The 25,050-nt window shown below is 49.4% G+C and overlaps 8 protein-coding genes and 1 non-coding gene across 9 annotated transcripts, besides 2 other annotated features; 3 read left to right on the forward strand and 6 right to left on the reverse strand.

Annotated features, from left to right (window-relative positions):
- Positions 1-128: 128 nt before the first annotated feature.
- Positions 129-602, forward strand: NFIA_096180 (WD40 repeat domain-containing protein; the record flags this gene model as incomplete). The annotated part of the gene is made up of 2 exons (XM_001261893.1): positions 129-239; positions 465-602. The coding sequence occupies 2 exons, from the start codon at positions 129-131 to the stop codon at positions 600-602; spliced, it is 249 nt and encodes an 82-aa protein (XP_001261894.1).
- A 299-nt stretch (positions 603-901) lies between these two features.
- Positions 902-1,135: a mobile genetic element.
- Positions 1,013-1,144: a mobile genetic element.
- Positions 1,145-1,548: 404 nt separating this feature from the next.
- NFIA_096190 (tyrosine-protein phosphatase) lies at positions 1,549-2,505 on the reverse strand (the record flags this gene model as incomplete). Its single annotated transcript, XM_001261894.1, has 2 exons — positions 1,549-1,883; positions 1,956-2,505. 2 exons carry the CDS (start codon positions 2,503-2,505, stop codon positions 1,549-1,551), a joined length of 885 nt encoding a protein of 294 aa, XP_001261895.1.
- Positions 2,506-7,006: 4,501 nt separating this feature from the next.
- NFIA_096200 (uncharacterized protein) lies at positions 7,007-7,503 on the reverse strand (the record flags this gene model as incomplete). Its single annotated transcript, XM_001261895.1, has 2 exons — positions 7,007-7,337; positions 7,481-7,503. 2 exons carry the CDS (start codon positions 7,501-7,503, stop codon positions 7,007-7,009), a joined length of 354 nt encoding a protein of 117 aa, XP_001261896.1.
- A 698-nt stretch (positions 7,504-8,201) lies between these two features.
- On the forward strand, positions 8,202-8,988 carry NFIA_096210 (uncharacterized protein; the record flags this gene model as incomplete). Its single annotated transcript, XM_001261896.1, has 2 exons — positions 8,202-8,509; positions 8,571-8,988. The coding sequence occupies 2 exons, from the start codon at positions 8,202-8,204 to the stop codon at positions 8,986-8,988; spliced, it is 726 nt and encodes a 241-aa protein (XP_001261897.1).
- Positions 8,989-9,164: 176 nt separating this feature from the next.
- Positions 9,165-9,235, reverse strand: NFIA_096220. Its single transcript has one exon. It is a non-coding gene; the product is annotated as a tRNA-Gly (tRNA).
- Positions 9,236-9,549: 314 nt separating this feature from the next.
- NFIA_096230 (glutathione S-transferase) lies at positions 9,550-10,527 on the reverse strand (the record flags this gene model as incomplete). Its single annotated transcript, XM_001261897.1, has 2 exons — positions 9,550-9,899; positions 9,957-10,527. 2 exons carry the CDS (start codon positions 10,525-10,527, stop codon positions 9,550-9,552), a joined length of 921 nt encoding a protein of 306 aa, XP_001261898.1.
- Positions 10,528-12,704: 2,177 nt separating this feature from the next.
- Positions 12,705-14,548, forward strand: NFIA_096240 (glycosyl hydrolase family 43 protein; the record flags this gene model as incomplete). Its single annotated transcript, XM_001261898.1, has 10 exons — positions 12,705-12,773; positions 12,821-12,881; positions 12,932-13,023; positions 13,071-13,282; positions 13,335-13,422; positions 13,469-13,613; positions 13,712-13,847; positions 13,902-13,992; positions 14,051-14,459; positions 14,511-14,548. 10 exons carry the CDS (start codon positions 12,705-12,707, stop codon positions 14,546-14,548), a joined length of 1,341 nt encoding a protein of 446 aa, XP_001261899.1.
- A 431-nt stretch (positions 14,549-14,979) lies between these two features.
- On the reverse strand, positions 14,980-16,877 carry NFIA_096250 (sulfatase family protein; the record flags this gene model as incomplete). The annotated part of the gene is made up of 4 exons (XM_001261899.1): positions 14,980-15,443; positions 15,488-16,459; positions 16,512-16,536; positions 16,587-16,877. 4 exons carry the CDS (start codon positions 16,875-16,877, stop codon positions 14,980-14,982), a joined length of 1,752 nt encoding a protein of 583 aa, XP_001261900.1.
- A 1,313-nt stretch (positions 16,878-18,190) lies between these two features.
- Positions 18,191-19,879, reverse strand: NFIA_096260 (putative extracellular lipase; the record flags this gene model as incomplete). Its single annotated transcript, XM_001261900.1, has 1 exon — positions 18,191-19,879. The coding sequence occupies one exon, from the start codon at positions 19,877-19,879 to the stop codon at positions 18,191-18,193; it is 1,689 nt and encodes a 562-aa protein (XP_001261901.1).
- Between the last annotated feature and the right edge of the window lie 5,171 nt (positions 19,880-25,050).

A 25,050-nucleotide genomic window follows, 5' to 3' on the forward strand; every position in this document is an offset into this window, starting at 1 on the left:
GATACCAACAGTTAAACTTATGTCATGTCCTTCCTGTATTTGCCCTGGGATTTTCGTCAGACGGCTTGAAACTCGCGTCTGGGCACGATGACGGGTGCGTGGTGCTATGGGATCTGACGGGCGATGGCATGGTACTAAACAAGGCGCTGAGTCCGCCTCATGCCGATTCTATCACCCAGCTTGCATTTTGTGTCGATGATACTCAGCTCCTATCCTCGTCCAGCGACGAGACCATCCGGGTGTGGGACGTCACATCGGGGGAAACAGAGCAGATACTGCAAAGTCATTCGTATACTGTCTCAGCGTGGCTTTCTTTCCGGATGGTCGCAGAGTGGCCTCAGGCGCAGTGGAGAGCATGTAATTCTCTCCAGATGGCCGGAAGCTGGCATCTGCAACCGACTGGGCTACAATAAAAATCTGGGATTCTCTGTACCTCGGAGGGTGAGGTAACATTTTAATTGCAGAACGTGCCCTGGGACCCTCGATTCTCCCCCGACAGTACTATGCTGGCCGCTGGACACAGGTCCAAGATCGAATTATTCCGTGTCGCCTCTGGGCAACTACTTCACAAGATCAGAGGTCGCTACCATTACAAACGTTAAATCTGATGGCTGTAACGCCACCTGAGGGGGGTGCAGCTTGACAGAGCGATTAACGCAGTCTCATCCATGCTGCTCCTCAGAGGCAACATTATCTGTTGCATCTGTCGGCACTCGCAAAAGGGGATTTCCTCCAAGATATAGAATCTCGACGAAGAGTACTGCTGCGATGCCAGGTACCCTATTGGCCAATAATGTCAGCCTTAGCTCTGAAGCAATCAGTAACATTGAAGTCGATACGAAAGGCTCTGCCTACAGTGGCGCGTCAAAAGTTTAAATCTAATACTTCGTATACCAGCGATCGCCTCAATGCTTGTCTAAAGACGATGAGGCATGGTATTAGATAGCTTGCCTAGTACTTGGTTACCCAGACGGTTCCATGCCTCCTTTGCTACATGAACAAGCTGCTCGAGCGCATCTGCTGAATCCGGCACTCGCTCAAGGTCAGGGTCGAGCTTATATATTTCTTGCTTCATGATAGCCCAGAGGTCCTCAATTGGATTCAGATCAGGTGATTAGGGCGGCAGAACCATAACCTCTGCCCTAGGTCTTAAAGAACCTGTGGAACAATCCTTGCAGTATGCACACACGCATTATTATGCATAAAGATATCACCCCCGATGACAAACTCTGGAAGCCATGCTCAATATAAAGCCTCAATGTGTTGAGGATTGACCCTTCCATGGCCTACATCTGGATCACCTTTGATTGGAACAAGGCCTGTCCAAATAGATTGCCAAAGCCAGCTCAAGACATGTAATGTGAAGAATCCTCTTGAATATCATAGTTAACATAATTAAAATACAGACTTCATGCATTCTGTACGTTGACGAAGAAATATGCTGCATAATACTGCTATATGACATAGCATTCAACCTGAATTTTCGAATCTACTTGGTCCAGACGTACCGCACACAAAAAACATCTACTACAGGATCTGGGTAAATAATCAAGACTCCCCTCTCAGTATAGCCCGAACAGCCTCAACATCGGCTTTGCTCATATCCATCACATCTATCACAAACTGCTCCATTTCGCCATACTTCACCTGGACAGCCTCCAGAAACGCCATCATGTACGAAGCCTTAATAGCAGTGAACTCCTTGAAACCCGGGGCTCCAACAGCGCACTCAGGCCAAGCCTGTTGCAATGAGCGCAGAAGATACTCTTTTTCTGTCTCAATGCCGACTCTTGTCAGCGCGTAGTCCCGCGCAATAAGTTCGTCTGGAACACCTGCAAGGCTCAGCAGCAGTGCCGAAGCAACGCCGGTCCGGTCTTTACCCGCTAATGTTAGGCAAGTGGTAATCAGTAACGTCTTGCTTTACTGTTGGGGTCTAGTCACCGGCTCCAACATACAATGACAATGAAAAAGTATGGCCTTCTTTTCCCCTGCGGATCCACCGTTCAATGAGTCCCGGATATAGGTTAGCAAACTCCTGAGGCTCGGTATATGGGACTCCAGGATATCCAAATACATGTCCCTATACGCATCGTTGCCATCGTTGGCGGCAAAGTCGCTCAGGATGATCGGCGTGGGTGTCCCTGTTTGTGGCTGCCAGAAGAGCTTGACCCGCTCATGTAATTGCGGAGGGGGAAAGAGCAATCTTTCCCTGTGACTTCGAAGGTCCAAAATAGCACCCAGCGACAATTCTGATACTAGCTGGGACTTCCCAATTTCTGTGAGATTGCTGAGGAGTCCAGAGCGATAGACCAAGCCGGGCTGAATTCCGGGGTGGCCGATATGACCTAAATCGCGGAGATTGAACCCGCCTTCAACAATCCGGAACGGTGGCTTGCTGAGAATGCGAGTAAGGGCCTCCGATGGAATGGGCTGGTCGATCTCAATGTCTATAATATCTGCCAGCCCAAGATCGGGAGCGACAGGGCTCACGGTAATGGAACCCATCCTTCGATGACTATGTATATTTGCTGGCTTACTGTTAGGAATGATGCACGTTTGTATTCTGTCAAAGCCACGGCGCGTATGTCTCACGGTGCAGAGAACAGAACTTATATAAGAATCATGATGAATGATTCAGGGCACCTTGAATGCCCCACATCCTACGTGGCGATGTCTTAGCCAAGGCTTCATCTCGTGTCAGTCAGCCTATAAGATTGTTGAGGGTCCAGGGTCTTTGCGATGACATAAGTTTTGAGGACTATTTATATTGCTCTCGGAATTCGGGACGCTCTATTATTATATTTCCTCAGGCTATTGCGGCCATAGGCTTCATGGAGCCCCTTAGCCAGTGGCTCCCTACTCCACAATATTTACCATTGACTGGTTATATCCTACATCTGCACTGTCCTGCCCTGCATCAATCCTCAACTTCTTCCTGGTAGCGCCCCCTTCGATACCCCTGGGGTCTCGCTCATTAACCTGCCATTGTTTCGCGCAAATCTCAACACAGCCTATACTACATCTAGGTTAGGCTTCCACCGAGATAGGTCACCATCGAATGGCTTCCCGTCCGTGATGATCTGGCCGATCAGCCTCCTAGCGCAAATGACAAATTGCCAAACCTGTCTCCCATTACCTGAATCATGTCGCTGCAAAGATAATCCCATCCCCCCTACATTGAAAGAGAAAGTCCTTATTAACTCGGTTCTTTCGCCACATGCACAGGTTCCGGAACTTGATTACTGGATTGCAGACAGAAAACCCCACGAACCCGCGTGGCCTGTTCTCAGCTGCGCCAAAATAGATGCCTCGTGTCAATTTAGGCCATCGTATAGGAGTCTCGTGTGCTTGCCTGGGAGTGCGGTATCAAAAGCTCGCGTGAATCTGCCTCCGGCACATTTCTGGAATTCTTCTATCTTCGCTTTTGACTCTTCTGGCGCATCTTACTCCACAAGTTGGATTTGAGTTGAGTATATGCCAACTGAGGGGGCGGATCAGGACTGCTCGGCTCTTCAAGTCCTTAATTCAGGAGAGACCGCACCTCTAAATTGCCTTCCGTGAGGTCGTGAGCGGCCAATCACTATAGCTCAACCCTGGGTTCCTCTTTCCACATTTATTACTTAACAGAGTGATGATTACCCACTCTAGTTGCCAGGGTTTAAGAGCAATTCAAGCACAGTGCAGTTATCCATGATGAATATAAATGAATACTAGAGGGGGCCATTACAATCCTAGGGATCATCATCTTCACATAAGTTACAGCTTCATACATAGCTCCAAGTTACCTATAGTACACATTCATGCACTCTTCTCTTCCTACAGCCTGATGACATTTCTGGAAAGTTACATTGTAGACTCTCACCACCAACCCCACAGTGATAACACCTCAGTGTAAAGTGCTATGGGTGAACATCTCTAGTCGGGCTTTGTTATCGGGTCGATGGCATCGGTCATTGACATCTGCCTCCGCTATGGTGATGTACTCCCTCAGGGTTGGCTTGCGCGGGTCCAATGCAGTCGGTAGGATTGTCTCCACCTCCATTTCTGCAGGCAGCAGTGGTCAGCTAGGAGTTTAAATGGTAAGAAGAACTTTTCCTTCTGGTTAGACACAGCTTCACGCAGCGTTGCCCAACCCTGACTTGGCTGTATTTAGGGCCAGACAAATATTCGGCCAGACCACTTGGACTACATGCGAGACCGGCGGAAAGGTAGCATTCTTCCATACCTTATCTAGCAAATATCCATGCCTGACATGTTCTTCTAGCTGTGGCTGAGGAACTTTGTAATGCCAGGAAGTCTGAGGGTACTTCACTATTCCAACCACCACGAGAAGCCATGGCAAAGTACTCTTCCGGCCCTCAACGTTCTATCAGACAGAATAGACACATTCGCCTTACATGTGCGGTCCCTGAGTCTCCATCTCCGAGAACTACAGATATCACGTGGCTATCACCTCAGATTTCTTCTAGCCACTGATCCAGCGAAGCACTGAGCCTGCGCGTCTGCACACGAGACCCGGGAAGGACGAGATGCGCCGGTGAACAAAGGTTCAGAATGAGAAATGTCGAAGGGACGACCGCATTGATTGCTACTTCTGGGGCGAAACAGTTGGCATGGAGGATTTTGTTATTCAGGTCGGTCATTGCTGTCATTGATCATTATGTATGTCTGTTGTGATGTCCATTTATTACCTCCCCACATTCAGAGATATGATCCTTGAAACTGTCTTTTGTAAACATCCGGCGCCAATGAAGAGGTTTATCATAATGGTGGGATTTGCAAGCGATACAGTGGAAACCCCATTCAATAGTTCCTAGGGGCCGAACTATGAGCGGTGCACGAACAATGCCCATGTAACGTTTGGGATTCGACGAAAATCCATCAAAGTCATCCTCTAACTTGGGCCGGCGCGTACGTTGACTTTGCCGCGCTTCATGTCCTGAGGCTCGATGCTGATATCTCTCTAGTTTTCCAGATGCTAATTCTGCTGCATGATACTCCATGGCACTGACAGACCCATGCAAGCGAATCCCCGCTTGTCGCGCAGAGTCATGATCAATGAGTGTAAGTCGCGTACTGCATTTAATCTCCCGTGGTGAGTAGTGGCCTGGAATACTCCTCATTCGAGGCAAATTCGCTAGGTGCTCTCGACGGAGTCCAAATTTCCGCATGGCATCCGTTCGGAGCAGTGGAAGATAAGCAGTCTTCTCCGTGAAGCAGAGAAAGCAAACACGACGACAGGTGATCAGGTATAAATAGCCGCCAAAATCACCGCAACCGTCGCAGTCAGCCGTACATAGCTTTGCGTAGAGGTTTTGACATGAGATCCAATCTCCTGTTTCGATGCTCAGGATTCCTCGGATGGTGGCAGGTGCGTGCTCGATAATCCTTCGGTATTGTGGAATCGAATCTACGACCCCTCTGGCTTGTCGATTGACGCGTCGAAAGTCGGTAAGTGACCGGATTCCAAGTTGTATGAGCACTATGTTAAGAAGTTCCAAAGGGAGTTTGTCCAAAGTTCCCAATGTACTCCCTGGGGCATCATGTCGCTGTCCATTGTCGAGCGGACAGAGGCTTTTAATACCATCCAGGGTATGGTCCCTCAAATCAATATAGTAGTAAGTCAATTCGCTCGTTTTGCGAACAATGGCCATAACTCTCCAAGCCGGAGTCTCGCTTCCAGTTCTTGTGGCCTGTGTAGGAAGGGAGTGAGGTAGGGAAACAGGAGAAGTAAGGCGCGAATATCTTGATTGGTATGAGGTATGAGGCATGACACGGCCCAGAACGGGGCGTTTCCAGGATGGCAGCGCGTACGCCCCCCCACAGGGCGGAGGACGTGTCTTAACTCCTAAACTTATCAAGTGCCCCTATGTTAGAAAATAGAATACCGGTATGATTACAGATTTAAGACCCTATCCTGACTGGGATATAGTTGGGCTCCCTTTTGACCTAGTGTTATATTATTTTGATACCCTATTACAGGGCTAGTTACGTATTCCTGCGTCCTCAGACAAATATAAGGCTATACAGAATTAACCAGTACAATATTAGTGTAGATACATGTAGTATCTGATGCAAGTACTACACCTTCAATGAATTAATGTTGTCTGCCAGTTTTCTGTCATTCTAAGGTAGATCTTCTGTTCTGCTCACTGCCATGTTGAATCCTTCTTTTCTTCTTTTGTCCTGACTGAGTACCAACATATAACCGAGCCAGTGCATCTATGTTTGGGTTCTTAGTATCTCATCGCCTCACAAATAGACTGAAATCCTCATCATGAATAGATTTGCATGCAGGACAGATTTATGTGGTATTATAGGTATACCAACTGAATATCTATAGGTTAGCAGGATTTGAGCGAAGCTTTATGACTAGGTGGAGCATACAGGACAGGAATTATATACGAGTTGAGAATGACCACGAGGCCTTGATGAGCATGAATTATGTACACTTTAAAATAAGGTTAGTGATGTAAAACTCCCTAGACAAAAATCCCCACCAAGTTAAGATAACCCTTCAAGTTCTTTCCACGTTGGTCTTGAATCTGCCGTAGGCATCACCAGCTTCAATCCCTCCCTGAGCTTATCCAGAATAAGTTTCCTGCTATACAATACCACACGCAGATCCCAGCGCACGAGCCGTCGTCTCCGTGCCACCAATCGCCAAAGCGAATCCCTCATTTAGAAGCAACATTGCTTCTTCTGACTGACGAGAGCAAACGCCGGGGGTTTGGCCTTGCGCAAGACCGCCAGCGGCATCAAGTTCACGATGATTTGCAGGAGGGTAGGAAAGTAGCTGTCAACCGATCCCCGAATACAGTGAATGTATGGTAATCGCTAGTAAAGGGTATGATTCAGGATCAAAAGAAGGTCTCCTTTCTGGCAATCTATGTAGCTAACTAACTATTTATAATCAACTAAGTGAAAACTCTGCAAAATCTCTTCAATTTGGCATGTTGAATCCATGGTAGAATAGAGCATTCTGATTGGCCCAGCCAGAATTCAGCTAAACAAGGATTCCCGAATAATCACCAGATTCAATAGTGGCCAGATATGGCTGACAGTAGCGAATGTGCGCCAGCTGGAAGAGCCCATTGATGCTGTCTCTGACCTTGGCGTTGAACCCCCCCTTGTCGATGTTACCGGGATCGAACCGGAACACGTACTTGTGAATGGCATTGGAGGTCAAGGCTGCGAATCCCGCATTCAGATGGACCACCTGATGCGAGACATGGGCTTTCTTGAAGTGGTAGATGAGTCTGTCGAGGCTTTCCTGGATTAGGTCCTCTATTTCCTCGATGGCCGCTTCGAAAGTATTTCTCAACGGATGTGCGCCGCTGAATCATTGATGTGCTTATGTTGCAGGAGTAATGACTGTCTTTAGTAGTATTCTAAGTTGGTGGGAAATTCCTAGGTTTTGTCTCTTCTTAGTCTGGCTTGTCTGCCCTAAGATTCTGTTAATATATTGATAAGAATAAACCCCATCTTGGATAGAGCAGCCATTCCTAGCTCGCTCAGATGCTGTCCTTGTATTCCTGAAACGCCATCCTTCGTTACTGAATATAAACAGTATTATTTTAGCAGTTTTCTTAGGACTGAACAGCTTACATGAGTCAGCTTCGCCTCAGACACGGCAAGTTGACATGGCTGTGGAGATATCCCTGATTCTCTTTCTGGAGGTGATCTACATCATCTTCACAGCCATTGATAATATGGAGCCTGTGCTACTCAGATCGGCTTATAAATGGTCAGTACTCAGCACTAACTGTTAGTATAAACTCAATGCTTAGTGGTGACTCTTGACTCTGGATTGATGTTTCCCTCTCCTTTTCTCACACTCAATGCTATTTGTTTATATATAGAAGAGTACAGTAACATGAATCTGGCTTAATACTCCGATCCGTATCTTTAGGATATAGGTATTTTCAATACCACTGTCGTCATAGCTGTTGTCTCAGAGTAGAATAACCGTCGTCCCAGCCTTGTCTAAACCTAGTCAGAGACTAGCCGCATAGCCAACCAACATTTAAAGACCCATTGGCTCACTATACTCGTTTAATCAGCCCGAGAGGCTCATCCCATGCACACATTTCTTGGCCATCGGCCCAAGAGCCTTTTAAGCTCCACCGAAGCCCATGCGGCTGTCATTTACTCTCGTCGAACAAAATGTCCTGATTACACAAAGCTCCGTGTTGCCCATGATGGAAACCAACCAGACCAAGGAACCCAGGTCTCCCGAACAGCCTGGCCTTGAGGTGGTGATACCCGACGGGCTGATTCCGCAGTATGAAAGAGATGCACCCCTCTATTACGCCGGAGATGGATCCGAGGCACCGATACCGGTGGAAACAGAGGTTGGCCAAGGCCAAGAAGCCAAAAGTGTGAAGGATGCTCCGCGAACAATATGCGGGTTCCGGCGACGGTATTTCTGGATTGCAGCGGTGGTTGCTGTGGTTGTTATTGCTGTAGCGGCGGGTGTAGGCGGGTCTTTCGCGAAAAAGGACTCCGGGTGGGTAGAGAATGTATATGGAATGATTGAACAATGCTGATCTGGGTATCCAATGGAACAGTACCTCCACCCCTACCTCGACCGCAACAGCCACCTCTACTTCGACTTCGGCTTCGTCTTCGGCAACCTCCAGCGCCACAAGCTGTCCGGCGAACGGGACGACAATCACCGTCCAGCAAAAGGACTATATCCGATTATGCGACACGGATCTTTGCTCCGACACGGGTGGTTGTGCGAGCGTCACCATCTCCGACGACGATCTCGTAAACTTCAAGACCAATTCCCTTGAACAGTGCATCCAGCGCTGTGTGAGTTATAATGTCATGATCAAGGGTGCTCCATGCAAGGGAGTGAGCTGGGATGAAACAGCACCTTCATCCACCAACCGCACACATCGCTGCTTCTTGAAGAATGATACGAGTATCAGAAAGACGGCACCAAGTGGCTGGACCATTCTCAGTGCGGTGGCCAAGGAGTGAGTTGTTTCTTCTGTGCATGCTTTTGCGATTGGACATATCATAGGCTGTTTATAGAATGAGCTGTCAGGCAGGTTGACTATACTGTGATTATCACTTCAAAATCGACCTTCAAATTCTTAAATGACTCCAGATGAGCCATAAATGGAGGAAAAAGAGAAAGGGAAAAAAAGATTTAATGCATCATCCGTGAATCGAACACGGGCCTCGTCGATGGCAACGACGAATTCTACCACTAGACCAATGATGCTGTTGCTTGGCAGATAATCCACCAATTTGCTTAATGATCCAGATCCACTCTGTATCAGGAAGAAAACAACATCTTCGCCGCTTCGGTTTATCCGTTGTCGGTTGAGGTAATCGATGATTTATTGCATAGGTTAGTTTTAGATTATTGTAAGGTAAGTTTGTCATTAATTCATCTATATATGTACTCCCCGTTTGTATAAATCATAGTGCTCACCACCAGAACTGACTCAACTATATATTATAACAATTTGTCTCCAAATAAAACAGTGCACAAAAGGACTTGACTTTCCGGCCTGATGGCAAAGAAGACCAGTTTCATAAACTAGCCGTGAATGTCCCCTCAATCCGCTCAATCTGTGCAACGCCCCGTTTATAGCTCTCAATGGCCTGTAGCCGATCAGCATAGGCGGCTACCCCTGGATACTGGCTCCGAAGGGATGGCGGTCTTGACAACGCCGCGATGACCGAGTAGCTCAGCTGAATATCAGCAGCTGTGATCGTATCTCCACAAAGATAAGGACCGCCCCCCGGTGCCGTCTTGAGCCGGTCTTCCAGGAAGGCAAGATGCGTGTGGATATTGGGATTGATAAAGGCCCCTTCTACCTTGGACGCTATCATCCTAGTCACTGGCTTGATGAAGAATGGAACCGGCGCATTCCTCACACCTGAGAATCATATCAGCTCATTGTCCACGATGAGAGATCTATGAAGCATGGACATACTGTTCATAACCACCTTCATCACCAGAAACGGCGTCAGACTGCCCTCGGTATAGTGCATGAAATACTGGTACCGCATCCACGCTTCCGTCTCCCCGCCGACCTGGCCTTCTTTTTCTGCGGCATATCGCTGCGGGATGAGCTTCTCCCCGCCGAAGTGGGTGCAGAGATACTCGATAATCACTGCGGATTCGGCCAGAACGATTGGCTCCGGGCAGTTGGGTGAGGTGATGGTGATGACAGGGGATTTACCCAGCGGTTGGATCTTTTTCAACTCGTCGGGTGCTGTCATGTCGGCTTTGCGCTTGAAGGTCTTGATCTCGTAGGGGATGTTGAGTTCTTCCAGGATCCAGACGATCCGTTGAGCGCGGGACTTTTCCAGCCTGGTCCTGGTTAGTTGATTTCTGGCATTGCGCGCAGTAGAGTCATGGGTTACCAGTATAGCGTGATTTTGGTATCTTGAGTATCTGTCATGGTGAAGAGCGGATAGTAGCTGGAGATCTGTTGAGGAATGCGAGGTATAGTTATCACCGGTGAGTGCAATGATCTCAAGCCGCGTATAATCTGTCGACATAGACTCACCAGCTTCCAGTCTGAAGGCTTTGCTTATATATGCTGATGGGTTAGCTGTAAATGTATACTGCGGAGGAATCCCGATCTCGGCTCAAACTTTCCTCCGTATTCTTATTCAAGGCGTGCTATTCCCGCTCCTGGCAGATGGAGGCTCGTATTCGTTCTACCCTGCGTCTCTATTGGACCGCGAGATTTCTATCGATTCAGATGACCCTGTCGGAGAAGAGTCACCCCGCTTGGGATAGTAGTACTCTCCGCCACAGTTAACTCAAACACAGCCCGGCAGTTGCTGTTGCCTGTCAACTAAGTTCGGTACTCGGAAGTTACACGATCTAAACTGATATTTGATCAGCTTCGGAGTCCCTGAAAATAGAATTATCTTTATTTGTTTATAGGTTACGTACTTCACAGGCCTACCTGGGTCAGTCTCTGCAGCACGTCCAGACACATCCATCATACTTCCATAGATGTGGTACCCACAAGTGACAAGATTGGGTTCGCCCTATTATTTGCAAGCCCCTTGCAGGATTGACATATCTTCTTCTCCAAAATATACCAAGAGACCAAGGTATCCGTCAAGCTGAAAATGTGCTAAAGGAGCTGTCATACCTACGCGAGGCAGTAATAGGGCCGTACCATAGCTTGTTCCGAAGGAGATAATATCTCTGAAGCACAAATGATGAAGGAAGGGGCCAGCTCGGGTAGGTTGCTATCCAGCAGATACATGATAGCGAAAATGTCAAGGGTCCATTAGTCTTACAGGCGACTCATCTAAGTAGGAACGAGTCGAGTATATATTACTGTAAATGAGAGGTCAATAATTAGTATTATGCTCAGGCAATCGACTTCTACTCTTAAGGCTTCGCTTTGCATCCATACATAACTCTCACTCCTAACATCCAACTCTATCAATACAGATGAAACAGCGGACCGATGGGAGGGTATTCTCTACTAGCTAGATCAGCAGGTAGATCCCACGCTGATCTAATATAAGGTTGATTAAGCTTACCTCTGGACTGTCTTCGACAGGTACTGAGCCGGCGCTTTCGACCGAGTATAAGGCACATAGAATGGAGCACAGACTCCGGCAACCAAGGAGGTTCTCACAGCCGCTTTTAGGAGCATGGTCACTGTTTAGGATAGTTCACGGGGCTGGTGTTTGCACGGTCATATTCATGTTCTTTGGTCTGAGTGATGGTAGCTGTGAGCTGTAGACAGACCTATTTATGATAGATGTATGCAGCATTCCAGACCTTTCATTCTGTTCCTCAAGGAATGATTATAATTAGATGCACACTGATTGGCTATGAGCTGCATCAGGCCACGAATGAATGGTCATCTGAACAAGATGAGTGATGGCATGCAACACAATCCAATGACGAAGCTGATTCGCTCAGATGAGGGATCGGATCCACGCGGGCCATCCCCACATATACCCCGCGTTTGTCATTGTTGACAGTTCTGGGGTATTGAATGGAGGATCGCCCTATAGTTATATGCTGGCTGCTGTGTCAATACTAATTAGAGTGCGCCGGTCATAAGTTAATTATATATACCCTTTGAATTAACCCAAGTGCCGATGAGGCATGCCGCACTGTAAAGCAACACCGCCAAAATGGACTGGCTGTCCGCTCTAAAGCAACCGCTGTCTGAGGGAAAACGTAAGACTGTGTCAATAAGATGGGGCCATTGTTCCTTTTGACTGGTTTAATGTACAAGATCTATTAACTAGATGCACTATTTCGATAATTCCCTTAGGTATGAGTTCCGTGCAGAGCCTGCCTTTGTTTATCTTGAACATTTCCGCCGCATAATGGCATATACACAGCAATCATATTCCTCTGACAATACTGTCTGAACGGGCTATTCGTCGGCTGTATTTCCCCCGGACCATGTTTCAGGCTTGTAGATCCCCCGGTCTGCGCCGTACCATATCTCCCTGCCGGACGCTGATTGTGGGGTTTTGTTTCTCCAGATGAATTCTGCAGCGGCCGGCCGGCCGACAATATGTCCGGCTGCAGACAATATAGGCTAGATGCTCCGCAACTAAGCCCGGCTCCATACTCTGCCGACCCCGCTTGGGCTGTATATATACAAAAGGGTTAATGACCTGCAGGATGGATTGCGCTGTCTTGCATCATTGTCGAAGGATCTCTGGCGGAGTACGGGATTATCAAGATGTTGCTCATAAGCCGTCTGGTTGGTGCTCTGGCTCTTGCAGGAACAGCCATTGCTTCGCTGCAGATTGTTAGCTCTCGAAGTCCTGAAGTGGGGTATCTTGCTAATATGACTAGATTCCCGGAGCTACATGGACTGCTAGTGGTACTAACCAGCATGTCCAAGCGCATGGTGGAGGTAAGCATACCCATGTTCCGGATGGACATAATCATAATAACCGTGGCCAGGAATCATCGAAATCGACTCGACCTATTACTGGATCGGCGAAAACAAGCTCAACGGAAGCGCTTTCCAGTCGATCAACTGCTACTCCAGCAAGGTACGTTCATACCATATAAGTCCACCGGCCAAGGTTAACTCCTGCAGAATTTGGTGGAATGGACATATGTAGGAGAACTCCTCTCTCGACAGAGTAGCGGGGATCTCGGGCCCAACCGTGTCGTCGAACGGCCCAAGGTCCTTTACAACGAGGCCACCAGCAAATACGTGATGTGGATGCATATCGACGACAGTTCCTATAAGGAGGCGAAGACTGGTGTTGCGACGTCGTCCAGTGTTTGCGGGAAGTATACTTACCTGTAAGTCTGGCTGTGATGTGCATCGGCAGTCAAACTCTAACTCGTTGGTTAGCGGGTCGTTCCAGCCTTTGGGGCAGCAGTCGCGCGATATGGGTTTGTTCAAGGATGATGATGGGTCGGCGTATCTGCTCACTGAGGATGTAGGTCTACGCCATCTGTCTTGTTGATGGAAGCTGACGTTTATAGCGCCCGAACGGCTTGAGGATCAACAGGTTGACCAACGACTATACTAATGTGACTTCTACTGTACACCTCTTTCCAGAGCACATCGAGTCTCCTGCCATGTATAAAAAGAACGGGGTGTACTTCATGTTTGGTTCACAGCTAACTGGTATGCCATCCCCCAATCCCAGCTTGCTCTGGCTAACTTCTGCAGGATGGTGTACGTGCCCTTGTCTCATGCTTCACATCTCTACTAACCCCGTCTAGCAACCAACGACAACAAGTATACCACAGCCACGAGCCTCAGTGGCCCCTGGAGCTCATGGGCAAACTTTGCGCCCTCCGGCTCAAACACCTTCAACTCCCAGACGACCTTCATCCTCGGCGTCGGCGACACAGTAATGTAATACCCTAGCACCCCTCCAGCAAATAACGTACGAGTCTTGACTTCTGTTAGGTTCATGGGTGACCGCTGGGTCCCCTCCAACCTCATGGCCTCAACCTACATCTGGCTCCCTCTAACCCTCAGCGGAACGACCGCCACACTAGTACGCCCCCCCCTTCCTTCCCTCTCCTTCACGCAACCACCGACTAACCCTGCCGCAGCAAAACCAAGTAAACTGGATCCTCCCCCTGCAAGGCACATGGACCCCCGGCCCCACCGAAACCAACCCAGAAGCCGAATCCTCGACCAACGCCCTCTCCAACGGCGCAAAGATCATCTCCTGCAGCGGCTGCTCCGGCGCCCAAGCCGTCGGCTGGATCGGTGGCCCGTCAGACGGGACGCTGCGGATTGTAGGGGTGGAGAGTAGTGCCTCGACGAGGAGCACGATCCGGGTTAAGTATGAGAATGGGGATTCGAGTCAGCGGTATGCGACGGTCAACGTGAATGGCAAGACGCAGGTTCTGGCGTTTTTGCCATCGGGTGGTAGTCCCGCGAGTTCGACGTTGCATGTTGATCTGCAGAGTGGGAGTGGGAATACGGTTACCCTTAGTGCGTATGGGCAGGGATATGGTAGGTTGTTTTCTTCAAGACTGATCTATTGATGGCTGCTGATGGGTATAGGGCCGGATGTTGATCGGTTGATGGTTCCCAAGACGTAGAGGGTGGCTCGGTAGGTTGTCTTTGGACGAGATCGGGGTATATGTTTGATCGGTCACTTCGGGTATGATTGTAGCAAGCTGAATGCAAACGCTATAGCAATTCTTGGGGACTGTTCTATAAATATGTGTAGAACAAGGTACGCAGTATTATATCTTAGAGACCGACAGAACTAGCCTGTTTGGGGTTTCCGCGAGATCGCCAGTTGACTCGGCTTGCCCTTCCAGTAGCATCCAATTGGATATCTGACGTTTTTCAATGCATGTTAGCAGCAGATGATGTTCTAGTATGGTCCGCTTGGTCTGTTGGCAGGACTAGACGGTCGTCAATTCGAAATGAACATCAAAAGAGCTGCTTCACTGTTCTTCACCGGTTGATGACTGTATTTATAAACAGTCTAAATCTAGTACTGTCTATCGTCTATAGTAATCTATCATGTCCAAGCCTCCCAACTCAGTCCGTCACGATAGACCAATCCATTCTGTGGTCCCTCCGAACTGATAATATATCCTCCCTCACAGGCCGAGTACGAGACCTTGGGCTGGGCACGGTAGAACTGATCATACTTTGGGTTCAGAGCATCCCGCAGTTCCTTCACTGAGCCATCTGGATGGATCACGTCCCACGGCTTGATGCAGGTATCGCCCTTGCATGATTTGAGAACCATCAGTAGTGCGTCCAGACGAGTGATAACGTTGGACAGATCGCGGCCGAGGAGACGGGGACTCGTCGCATTGGCGTTGGTGTAGAGATTGTTGACCTGGTAGGGGTCTCGGATCATATCGTACAGCTCGTGGTCGTCGTTGCACCAGACCGAGTAGTACAGACTGTACCCGTTGCCAACGATGCGCGCGGATTTGTACGTGTTGTTGGGCATGGAGAACGAACCGCCAGGTGCTGTAGCCGTCAGTTATGATTCGATAAGATGCTTGCTAACTCACCCAAGGCACCGTAGTCTCCCTCCAGCGGCGATTTACCCCAGAATTCGACTGCAACATGTTCGTGGGCGATGCCCTTTGCCCCCTTTGCGACGGTCATCGGAGTGCCGTCAAAGTCCTCTCGTAGAGGGATCCCGGCAAGCTGGAAGAAGGTCGGAGCCAGATCAATGTGCGTGGTCACCGAGTCGTCAATTTTTCCTTTGGGGATGCCTGGTCCGCGGATGTAGAACGGAACATGGATATCCTCCTCGTAGCCAGAGGACTTACCAGGCGGCAACCGGTGCTGGCCAATGTGGAATCCATTGTCCGCCGTGTAGATGATATACGTGTTTTCGGCTTGACCACTCTCCTCCAGACGCGTGATGAGAGCATCCACCATCTCGTCCAGCGCCTGCAGCGAGCGCAATCGCTGGCGGTAGAAGTGATCCTGGTAGTCAATGACGGTCTGATTAGCCAGCGGGAGGTGCTGCACCCATCCGCCTCCGGTAGGCACCTTGGGGTTGAAATTCGCCGTCCGCGGCACCTTGGCATCGGGAAAGAGATCCTTGTGTCGCTCAGCAGGAATGGGAGCGGTCATCAGCGTACCCTTTGCGCCCCCAGTGCCCAGCGCACTAGGCTCAATATTGGAATGCGGCGCGATGGGAGCAACAGCAAGGAAAAATGGCCGATCACTGCTTAGAGCGTCGTTGAGAAAGCCCATGGCCTTTTCTCTGATGACATCTGTCGTATATTGGCCCGCATAGTTCTTGGGGGGCTCGCGATTCCGCTGGTAGGTAGAGTTGAGGTATGCATATGTGTACGGATCAAGCAAAAAGTCTGATCCGTTCCACCCTTTGGGGAAGGGAGAGTTGTAGTTACTAGTAGAGTGGCCATTCATGAGTTTGCCCGTGTAGTAGGTGTTGTAGCCGGCTTCCTGCAGCCACACGGGGAGCCAGGCCTCATTGAAACCCTGTGACACGAACTTGGGATATCCTCCTATCTCTGGTCAGCATCTACTCAGCCGTTTCACAGCGAGAGGCCAGCTCACCCCATGGTGGCGAGACATCTGTAACCTGTGAACTGGTCAGCAATCTCTGGCCCTTCAGTCAAACGTAATCCTTACATTGGTGTTGTGAGCCTGCCGTCCTGTCCACAAACTGACCCGCGACGGACAGCAGAGTGAGGTTGTCACGAAGTGATTGGTGAATTCGACGCCCTTGTCTCGGATATGTTTCTGGATATACGGTGTGAAGGCTGGGGAATTCAATTCCAGATCTTGATCGTCGGACATGATAAACAGCACGTTTGGCTGCTTTGCCTGTTTCCTGGGCATGAGTAGGGTATCCTGGCCAAAGGATGCAGCCTCTGAGACCGCAAAAAGCCCTGAAAGGGCTATCAGATTATGAATCTTCATGGTTCAAGAGACTTGAATAGTATATGAGTAATAGAATGGAGGCTGTCACAGTGACTTTTGCGACGGTGTTAGCAGCTTTTACGAGACTGCAGTGTTGACATGCAAATACGTTGATTTAATGACCATGGGATGATGCAATTGAATAGGCCAGTGCCTTTATTGATCCTCTGACTCGCAAGTCGAAGATAAAAGCAATTGAAGCAAGGGATTCCCGACATGGCAGTGTTGGATCTTTAAGAAGCCGACCATTGACCAGACTGGTCGATGGGTCAGGATAGCCGGCCGGCAAAACAAGTGAGAATTGATACTAGCTCGGAGTCTAAAATCCTGAGCGACGATGATCAAATCCATTTTGGACGAGAAACCAATGTGCACGATGCCGAGGGTGTCGAAAAAAATCGCCGTTTTAGCGCTTTGTGGCACCATTTCCACCCAATAGTGCTGGCGCTCGGGCTAATCAGCTTTTGCAGCAAAAGGCTTGTTTCTGTTGTCTTGATCAGGTAGATGCAGATTACGTCGGCATATATTCTGTATTCCCTGCCGTCTTGCATCCTTGATTTCTTGCTAGTTTTCCCCCAGTTCTGCCCTCATTGTCGCGTATTTACTCCATATCTTTTTCATCGGATCACAAGACGGCAGTTGACTGTATATACTGTGTATTCCAGTAGAGTGAGATCGCCAGTTGACTATACCAGGATCGAGTTAATCACTGTGGGTCAATGCAATTACGTGCTCCGCTTTAAGATGAGCTCATCTTGGAGCACAGTTATCAGCTTTAATCAATATGATATCTGTCCGAATTAAGTCTCTGCCAGTCATGACAGTCCTGGAGTTTTGACTCGTATGACTCTGATCTCCGGTAGAACGATCCACGCTGTGTTACAGAGCAGAGTTGTCGCGTGAGAGTCAGCTGAAGAGCTTCCTCTACCGCAGTCAGGATTGGATTCCAATAAGACGCAATTTAGTAGTAAGATCGCGCACTTGACTCATATCACATAATCCGGCGATTTTTGGAAGTCTTGCGTTGATTCCGTTGGATAGACCAGATGGCGCTGGGGAGGCGGGTGTCGCTATGGTCTTGAGACAAGTCTAACCGAAGTTGAAGTCATAATTAGGGAACTTGCATGTACACTTCAGCTGTGCGATGGCACCGAAGAAAGAAGCTTGGTGGATTTTATTTCTCCTGCGAGTCATGCGAATGTTACGGAAGCCACTATCGTGCCAGATGGATCATCGGCAAATCATAATCATACCATTCATTTAATTCATCGCAATAAGCAAAGTCGTAGCTCATGTCGCAATTATATACTAAACTAGATATGGAACGAATCCACATTCTCCAGAATAAAGTTGTACGTGTCATTGCGGAAATCATCGGCCAGCAAGGCCCCCCGATTATTGAAGAACTGCATCAGCTGCTGGTCTTCGTTCCACCGCGGCCATTCCATAAGACTACCCCGGCGAGAGTTCGGATCGAGGTCGTACACGAAGCTGAAATAGTAGGTGTGGAACGCGCGCGACGCGTAATTTGGCAGAATGCCATAAAACACCTGCAGAATATCACTGCCGTGGAAGGTGCCCATAATGGGCGTCCCATAGTCGTACGATGACAGGTACGACCAGCAGGGCAGGTCGGGTTTAAGCTCCGTCACGTACTTGAGATATGCTCGGCGCGTCAGAGTGAAGGTGAGATCTCCCAGCAGGGCGGCCAATCGTTTGAACTGCGGATACCAGTTGTTGAAAATGCCAGTGCGGAAGGGTGAGCCGTCTGTGGTGACGTCCGGATAAGTGGCCACCAGCTCCTCGAGCTGGTCGCGCGTCGCCCCAAAGAAGTAATACTTGGCCAGGTAGTCCACCACCTGTTTGGTGGTGGTGATGTTGGACTGGAAGAGCGCGAATAATGTCCCTTCATCCTCCTGGTCGCCGATAATGATTGGTACGGCCGCGTATTTGCCGGTTTTGACCAAAATGTCCGGGCTGGCAGTGATGGCCTTGCCGTCTGGTCGAGGCAGGTATGACAGGGCCACGGAATGGTAGCTTAGGATGCCTGGCACCGCGTTGGCCGCATTCAGAAAGTCAGTATAGTCCAATCTGCGCAGACACTCCAGCGTGTCTGCTGCCGATGAGCAGCCGGCATAGTCCACAACCGCATCATATACCTGCTGCCCCTTGACCCCGTCTACGGGATCAGCCGGGATCACGCTACCCGAGTTCATGATGCCGCCCCGGAACAGCGGCTTCTCCTTGTAGGTATTGTCGCCATCGTACAGGATCATGTGATCGAAGACCGAGATGGATCCCGCGGACTCACCCCAGATGGTCACCTTGTCCGGGTCGCCGCCAAAGGCTGCAATGTTGTCCGCCACCCACTGCAGGGCCAGGCGTTGGTCCAAGAGCCCCAGGTTGGCCGCGCCATCCGCAAGGATCTCCTTCCCGGGCATGAAGCCAAATCCCCCCGTTCGATAGTTCATCGCGACAAAGACAATTGGCATGCCCAGGTCGATCGAGCTTGCCACCAGCGAAGTCGCATCGTACATGGCCGTGGAGCCCAGCTCGAAGCCGCCGCCGTAGATCCACACCAGGACGGGCAGCTTTGAGCCTGGCGTTGTGCCGGACGGACGGGCCACATTCAGGGTCAGACAATCCTCTCCGGCATTTGTCACGGTCTGGAAGAGGGGAATGTTGGCCAAGAGTCCGGTGACGGACCCCGGAAACTCGCTGTTGTCCGTCGAGAAAAAGAACTGAGGACACGACTTGGCGCTGCCAGTGCCGTCAATAGTGCCCAGGGACTTCTGTATTGGCTGGGGAGGCTTCAGACGCAAGGGGCCCGTGGGTGGCTGGGCGAAGGGGATGGCATTGAACTTCTCTACCTTCCCGGACGACCCAACAATGGTGGCAGCGGGAGATGCGATCGTGACGGTAGGCGCAGCTGGCTTGGCCGGAGCCGCCAGCACAGCGGGCGAAAGGGTCAAAAGCGGCAGAAGAACCCGGAGGAGATGCATTGCGTCAGGTCAGCCTGTTCAGCCTATATGTCTGAAGACAGCTGGACAATGGGCAGAGGAATATCCTTCTCAAGCCCCATCAGTAGCAAGACACGGATCTATGCAGTATTTATCCTGCATTCATTTCCCAGCAATCACCAAATTTGGGTCTGGATGCACATGGCTCCTCGGTCTGCACTCCGGTATCCTCGACATGTTCCATGGATGCCAGGGGCATACCCCGCCTGAAGGAACATAAGAAGACCCATATTTACCGCTCGTCACTGACTTAAGCCCAGAAAACCAGAACTGACCCCTGTCAATCATCGCAGAGACGGAGACGAAGACCCGATTTGGCCGTAACCGAGGAAAGTCAGCTTGATATTTGGGCACACTGGGTCTCCGGTTACAAACTCAATCGCAAAGAAAGAGCGAACATAGCGACAGGAACCCAAAACCAGCAATGGTAAATGCACATGAAGCTCAAAAGCCGAGGCTGGCATATCGTTCAGTGGGCAGCGCGACTCCGAGGACGTCGAGGAGGGTCAGCAGATCAGGTTCTGGGAGCTGACAATGATGGAATGGCGGTTGATGATTGAAGAAAATCGACGGGGATATTCCCCGCATTGCAAATCGCGGGGGGGGGACGCTCGAGGCTGCTGCTATCACCGAGCAGCTTAGGTACACAACGATCCAATCTTGATCCAATCAACAAGTCGAGTGGATCGCAAAATTGGCGCAATACGGGAGAAGATCGACCATGACGAACCATAGGCCGCAGCCTCCCACCGGCAAGTCGATCCTTTCCTGATCACGCCCGACACTCACATGGAACCAACAATGATGATCGAATGAGAAGCGTTCGGAATATTCTAGTTTAGTAGTTGCCTATCCTCACGAGACGTTGGCTAGTTGCTGATGGTTGCGTCGGTCGCTTAAGTTAGTGCCCTTGTGTGGATGAGGTACATAGCAGCCTCTGCCCTGCCGAGAGGGATTTTACCGGCTCCCCTCGTATTTTCTATTTCCATATCCCCCGGGAAGTCTGGGACCCGTGGATCACAGGATGCACAGTTCCAGTCGGAGAAATCTCGCTTCCACCCGCCTCATTGTGCCCTCCCACTGTCTTGAATGTCTAGATACAAACGACTCACGTGGTGGATCCAGGACACTTTCTATGCAGTAGCTACTCAGATATAATAATAGACCAACATCCAACGCCTTCTATAATCAGATCAGCGTAATGGAAAGAGAATCCAGTACAGAGGTGCTGCAAGACCGGCCAGCTACAACCTACTTCCGTGTGCAGCCTCGATACGAGATACTGGTGATATTCATGCACGCAGCCGACAAAACTCCAAACTCGCTGGGATCTAGTAGCTTGTTTTCTCAGATCCGACGACAAGCAACAGATTGAGGTCGGTGCAGAAGGTCATTGCAACTCTATCGGAGACTCGATCGGCCAATGGAACAATGCTGAAAAAAGCATGGCGACGACGGTATAACAACTGATGGCGAACGGGAAGCAAGTGGTAGGATACGCATGCATTTTCATCATCTGAAAAGGCAAAGAGGCATCACCAAGACACAGAGACTTACTTGCATAACGACAAGGAAGAAGCCGTAGAATGGCTGCTCGCATCAACCATTGACCTCACAATAATCAGACGGCGGATTGATGAGATTAGTGCGTGTCGCCGCCCGTTAGGTCAGCATCGCGTCGCATTCCTGATCGAGTCCAATGACAGTTTCGAGAGGGTCTGTCTGGCTCGTCATCATTGGTTTTCGTGCAAGTCACCCTGGGATGTTCAAATGTCCGACTATGGAGCGGCCACGTCCCCTTCATCCTTTTGAACGTCGCTCTGCGAACCGCATTTATGGATATCCGAGAGGGCTCAAAGGTGTCTTTCTGAAAGGCACTCGCCAGCGTAACATTGTCCCGACGCTGCCACAGGAGACATTGACTCCTTTCTGCTGCAGGTCAGACAACTGATCAGTCTGCCAGACACGCATGAGTAGGTTAGAGTTTGGGACGGTATGGGCTACGGAACCCCTGCGAGGGCAACAGGGCTGAGTACGTTGGACCCGAAGATGGTTTTGGACGCATTTGACGCATTTGTCAAGCCGTGATTTGAGCAGTAAGAAAGTGACCGACGCTGCGTATTTCCGCCAGGGTTATCTGTTGACGAGCGACCCAGACTTGACATTCACGCGTCTTCGGCAGCCTTAGGGTCGTCATGCCAGCGTCTTGCAATTGCGACGGTAGCTCAGATGAAGTCAAAGCAATCTTCTCAAGCGTATCCCGTTCGCGTTGGTTGTCCACTGCATATCACCAGATATAGGCATGACATCTAGTAGGTCACTCATTGAGAAGAACGGACATTGTCTGCAACTCAGCCAGGATGAAGACACGGCAGGTCAACCATAGCGAAAAGTGGTAGACTACCTCGCTAAAGAAGTTCATCATGTATGTCGAACCACGCAATGCGGATGCGAGGTACTGTGGACCGGGATCGGCAGGGCGCAACGCCATTGCTTTTCACTTGACAGTTGACAAAAGCTGCAAGCGGGTGATACTTTCAGCTGTGTACCAGCTCCCGACTACATCCATGGTCCTGATGACTTCAATCCCCTGGATTTGCAGATGTTGGTCAAACGGAGAGCTCAACCGATGAATGGGCTATTCCAGTTGAATATTTCCAATTCGAAATTCCATTGAACAAGGACAGACATAACTTCTGTTATGTTTTGAAGTGTTGAGAATACTTAAGTCGGTAGAATGCACTCCTGGAGCCATTGTCGATGTGTGACCAGGGAGTTAGCGACCGGTGGTCCAGGAGATTATGAGACTGAGTCAGCAGTCTGTTAGCATCAGCCAATGAAAGCTCTGAACCTCACATTGTCAACCTGGGGCATCTAAGAGTACAAGGCAAGCAAGCACAGCGGCTTTCTTTACTCAATTGGCTGTATCTTTTGTTATCTTTTCCTATGGTGCTTTCTGGATGCCTGACACAGTCAATTTTATGGGCTGCGTTAACATTTTCCTTGTTGTGAGGACTAAGTACACCTATGTTTGACTGGGATATATATATATTTCGCACCCCGGAGTGACATCTTGTATATAGCACCCTTTAGAATCATTCTCACCACAAATGTAAAAATCTACAGGATGGTGAGACTCCAGTAAGTCTTAACAAGAAGTTTATCTGACAAGGAAAACAAAGGCTGCTGGTCGCATTCAAAAGACTCGAATAATCCAAGATTTGCCATGTTCCTCGCTATTTGCGACGAGCGCCTTCAGCCACTGTATACACATTGGTTCAAACATCATATCTTCGTATTCGGCAGCTTGGTGTAGGTGAAACATCAACGAGTCATTGTTGACGAAAGGTCTTACCCCGGCCCATTTCTTCTCTCTTATTCCGGCTTTACTCGTTTTTCTGTCTCTGGCTAATTTATGAGGCCTCTAGATCTATCAATTTCTCACCTTAATCACCTTAAAGCACAGTCGGATCACTAGTCATGAGCTTCTTCGAGGATTTTCAGCTTTAAAAGAAGCAACGGATTAGATTTATCACCAAGAAGATCCCTTTGCATGATCTCGATGAAAGGGGCCTTCCGTGGAAGCGCCAACAGTTGGGTAATTATAAAGTTTCGACTTGACAGATAGTTCGTGTTGACAGTGAATTCTGGCAGATGCTTGCGGGGGAGTCTGCTTTGATGATTGAAACTGTATGCACACATATATATACATGAATTGATCTACAGCAATATCTGGATTTGCTGTTTTGTTTGATGCGTATACCCACAGGATGATCAAGTCCAGTTCACTTTGTTCCTGTCCGTGGCCAATTGGGTGCTTTGAGCGGTCCACCATATTAAGCATGGCCAAGCTATCTCAATACGAGAGTGGTCCACTACGAGAAGTTTGGAGGAGAGTAGTGATAGCTATCAACTAGGCTGGGTATCAATTTCACATAGATATAGTTTCGACGAAGTGCAGTCAATTATGAAGGTGGGGAGTGCAATAGGATATCGCCTCCTTACTGGAATAACCCGAGCGAAAGTAGAACGAATATCACGGCGTTCACATGGTCTGGGAAAGAGGGCGATGGTCAGACATTGTAAGACAAGGCCAGTCACACGGCCCCGTGTTATCTAGCTTAGGTCTCTCAATTCTAACCCCTTTGAAACATCAACTTCGTTCAATCAGGGCAATCGAATGATAAAAAAGCCTTTGATAACCGAGTCAACCCCGGATTCGCGCAAGGTACACTGCATCTGTATTCCCAACGACTTGAGTCTCTCCTCATTGACCACTCATTTCCTGCCAGCTAAGAAGGTCGATGGCTAAAAGTGGCAGGTCAATAAACCAGAGAGACCGGATACATTTTGATTAGAGTGAATCCTCCTCGTATCTATTAGTCAAAGTTTGCTCTTGCATAGAGTTTATCCCCTCATCCGTCTGGGGTAAACTGGGACCATGCACGTCCAGGACACTAGTTCATATCACTATCATTGACTATGATGAATTCATGTTCATTGGCACGCTGTGAGAGCGCTGATAGCCTGATATCCTGTACCTCGGCTCATTGGTCTATTTTCTCTTAGCCAAGCCGTGAGGTTGCACTCCAGCCTACCAGCCAAGCCCCAGCCAAGCGACCGCCGTAATTCCGCCACCAGCCCTTGGTCCATCACGGCCAATATCATCGCTGCTGCGAGACGGTCAGACACTTTTCCAAGACTCTCTAGTCAAGCCGCCAAGGATTTCGCCATCGCTGCTCCGGTCTTCCAGAGCTTCAATGGAATCTCAAACACATGGAATGCCCTGCACCAATGGCCAATTTCTCCCACTTATCTTCGCCTCAATCAGTTCACGCCCCAGCATGCCCATGTCGGCATCACCCGCTCCCAAGCGCTGCTCCAAGCGATGATTTACGCGTGGAAAGGACCATGGAATCAAAGCAACAGCCATGTCTTGACCCTGGCGAACTCAGCCGAGAGTCTTGGTCCGCCGGCTACCAACGGTTCTAGACTGATACTGTCGACGAATTCAGCTAATCCCCCGCGACCTCGGCCGTGCAGCAAATCATGCCAGCCTGGAGACAAATCCTCGATAAAATAGATTAATTGTACCCATTGCTGCCAACCGATTATTGGTTCATCTGGCGTGACACGCGATAACCTGTCTGGAT

The sequence above is a fragment of the Aspergillus fischeri genome, genomic scaffold (assembly GCF_000149645.3).
Source record: "Aspergillus fischeri NRRL 181 1099437636262 genomic scaffold, whole genome shotgun sequence".
Classification (NCBI taxonomy): Eukaryota; Fungi; Ascomycota; class Eurotiomycetes; order Eurotiales; family Aspergillaceae; genus Aspergillus; species Aspergillus fischeri.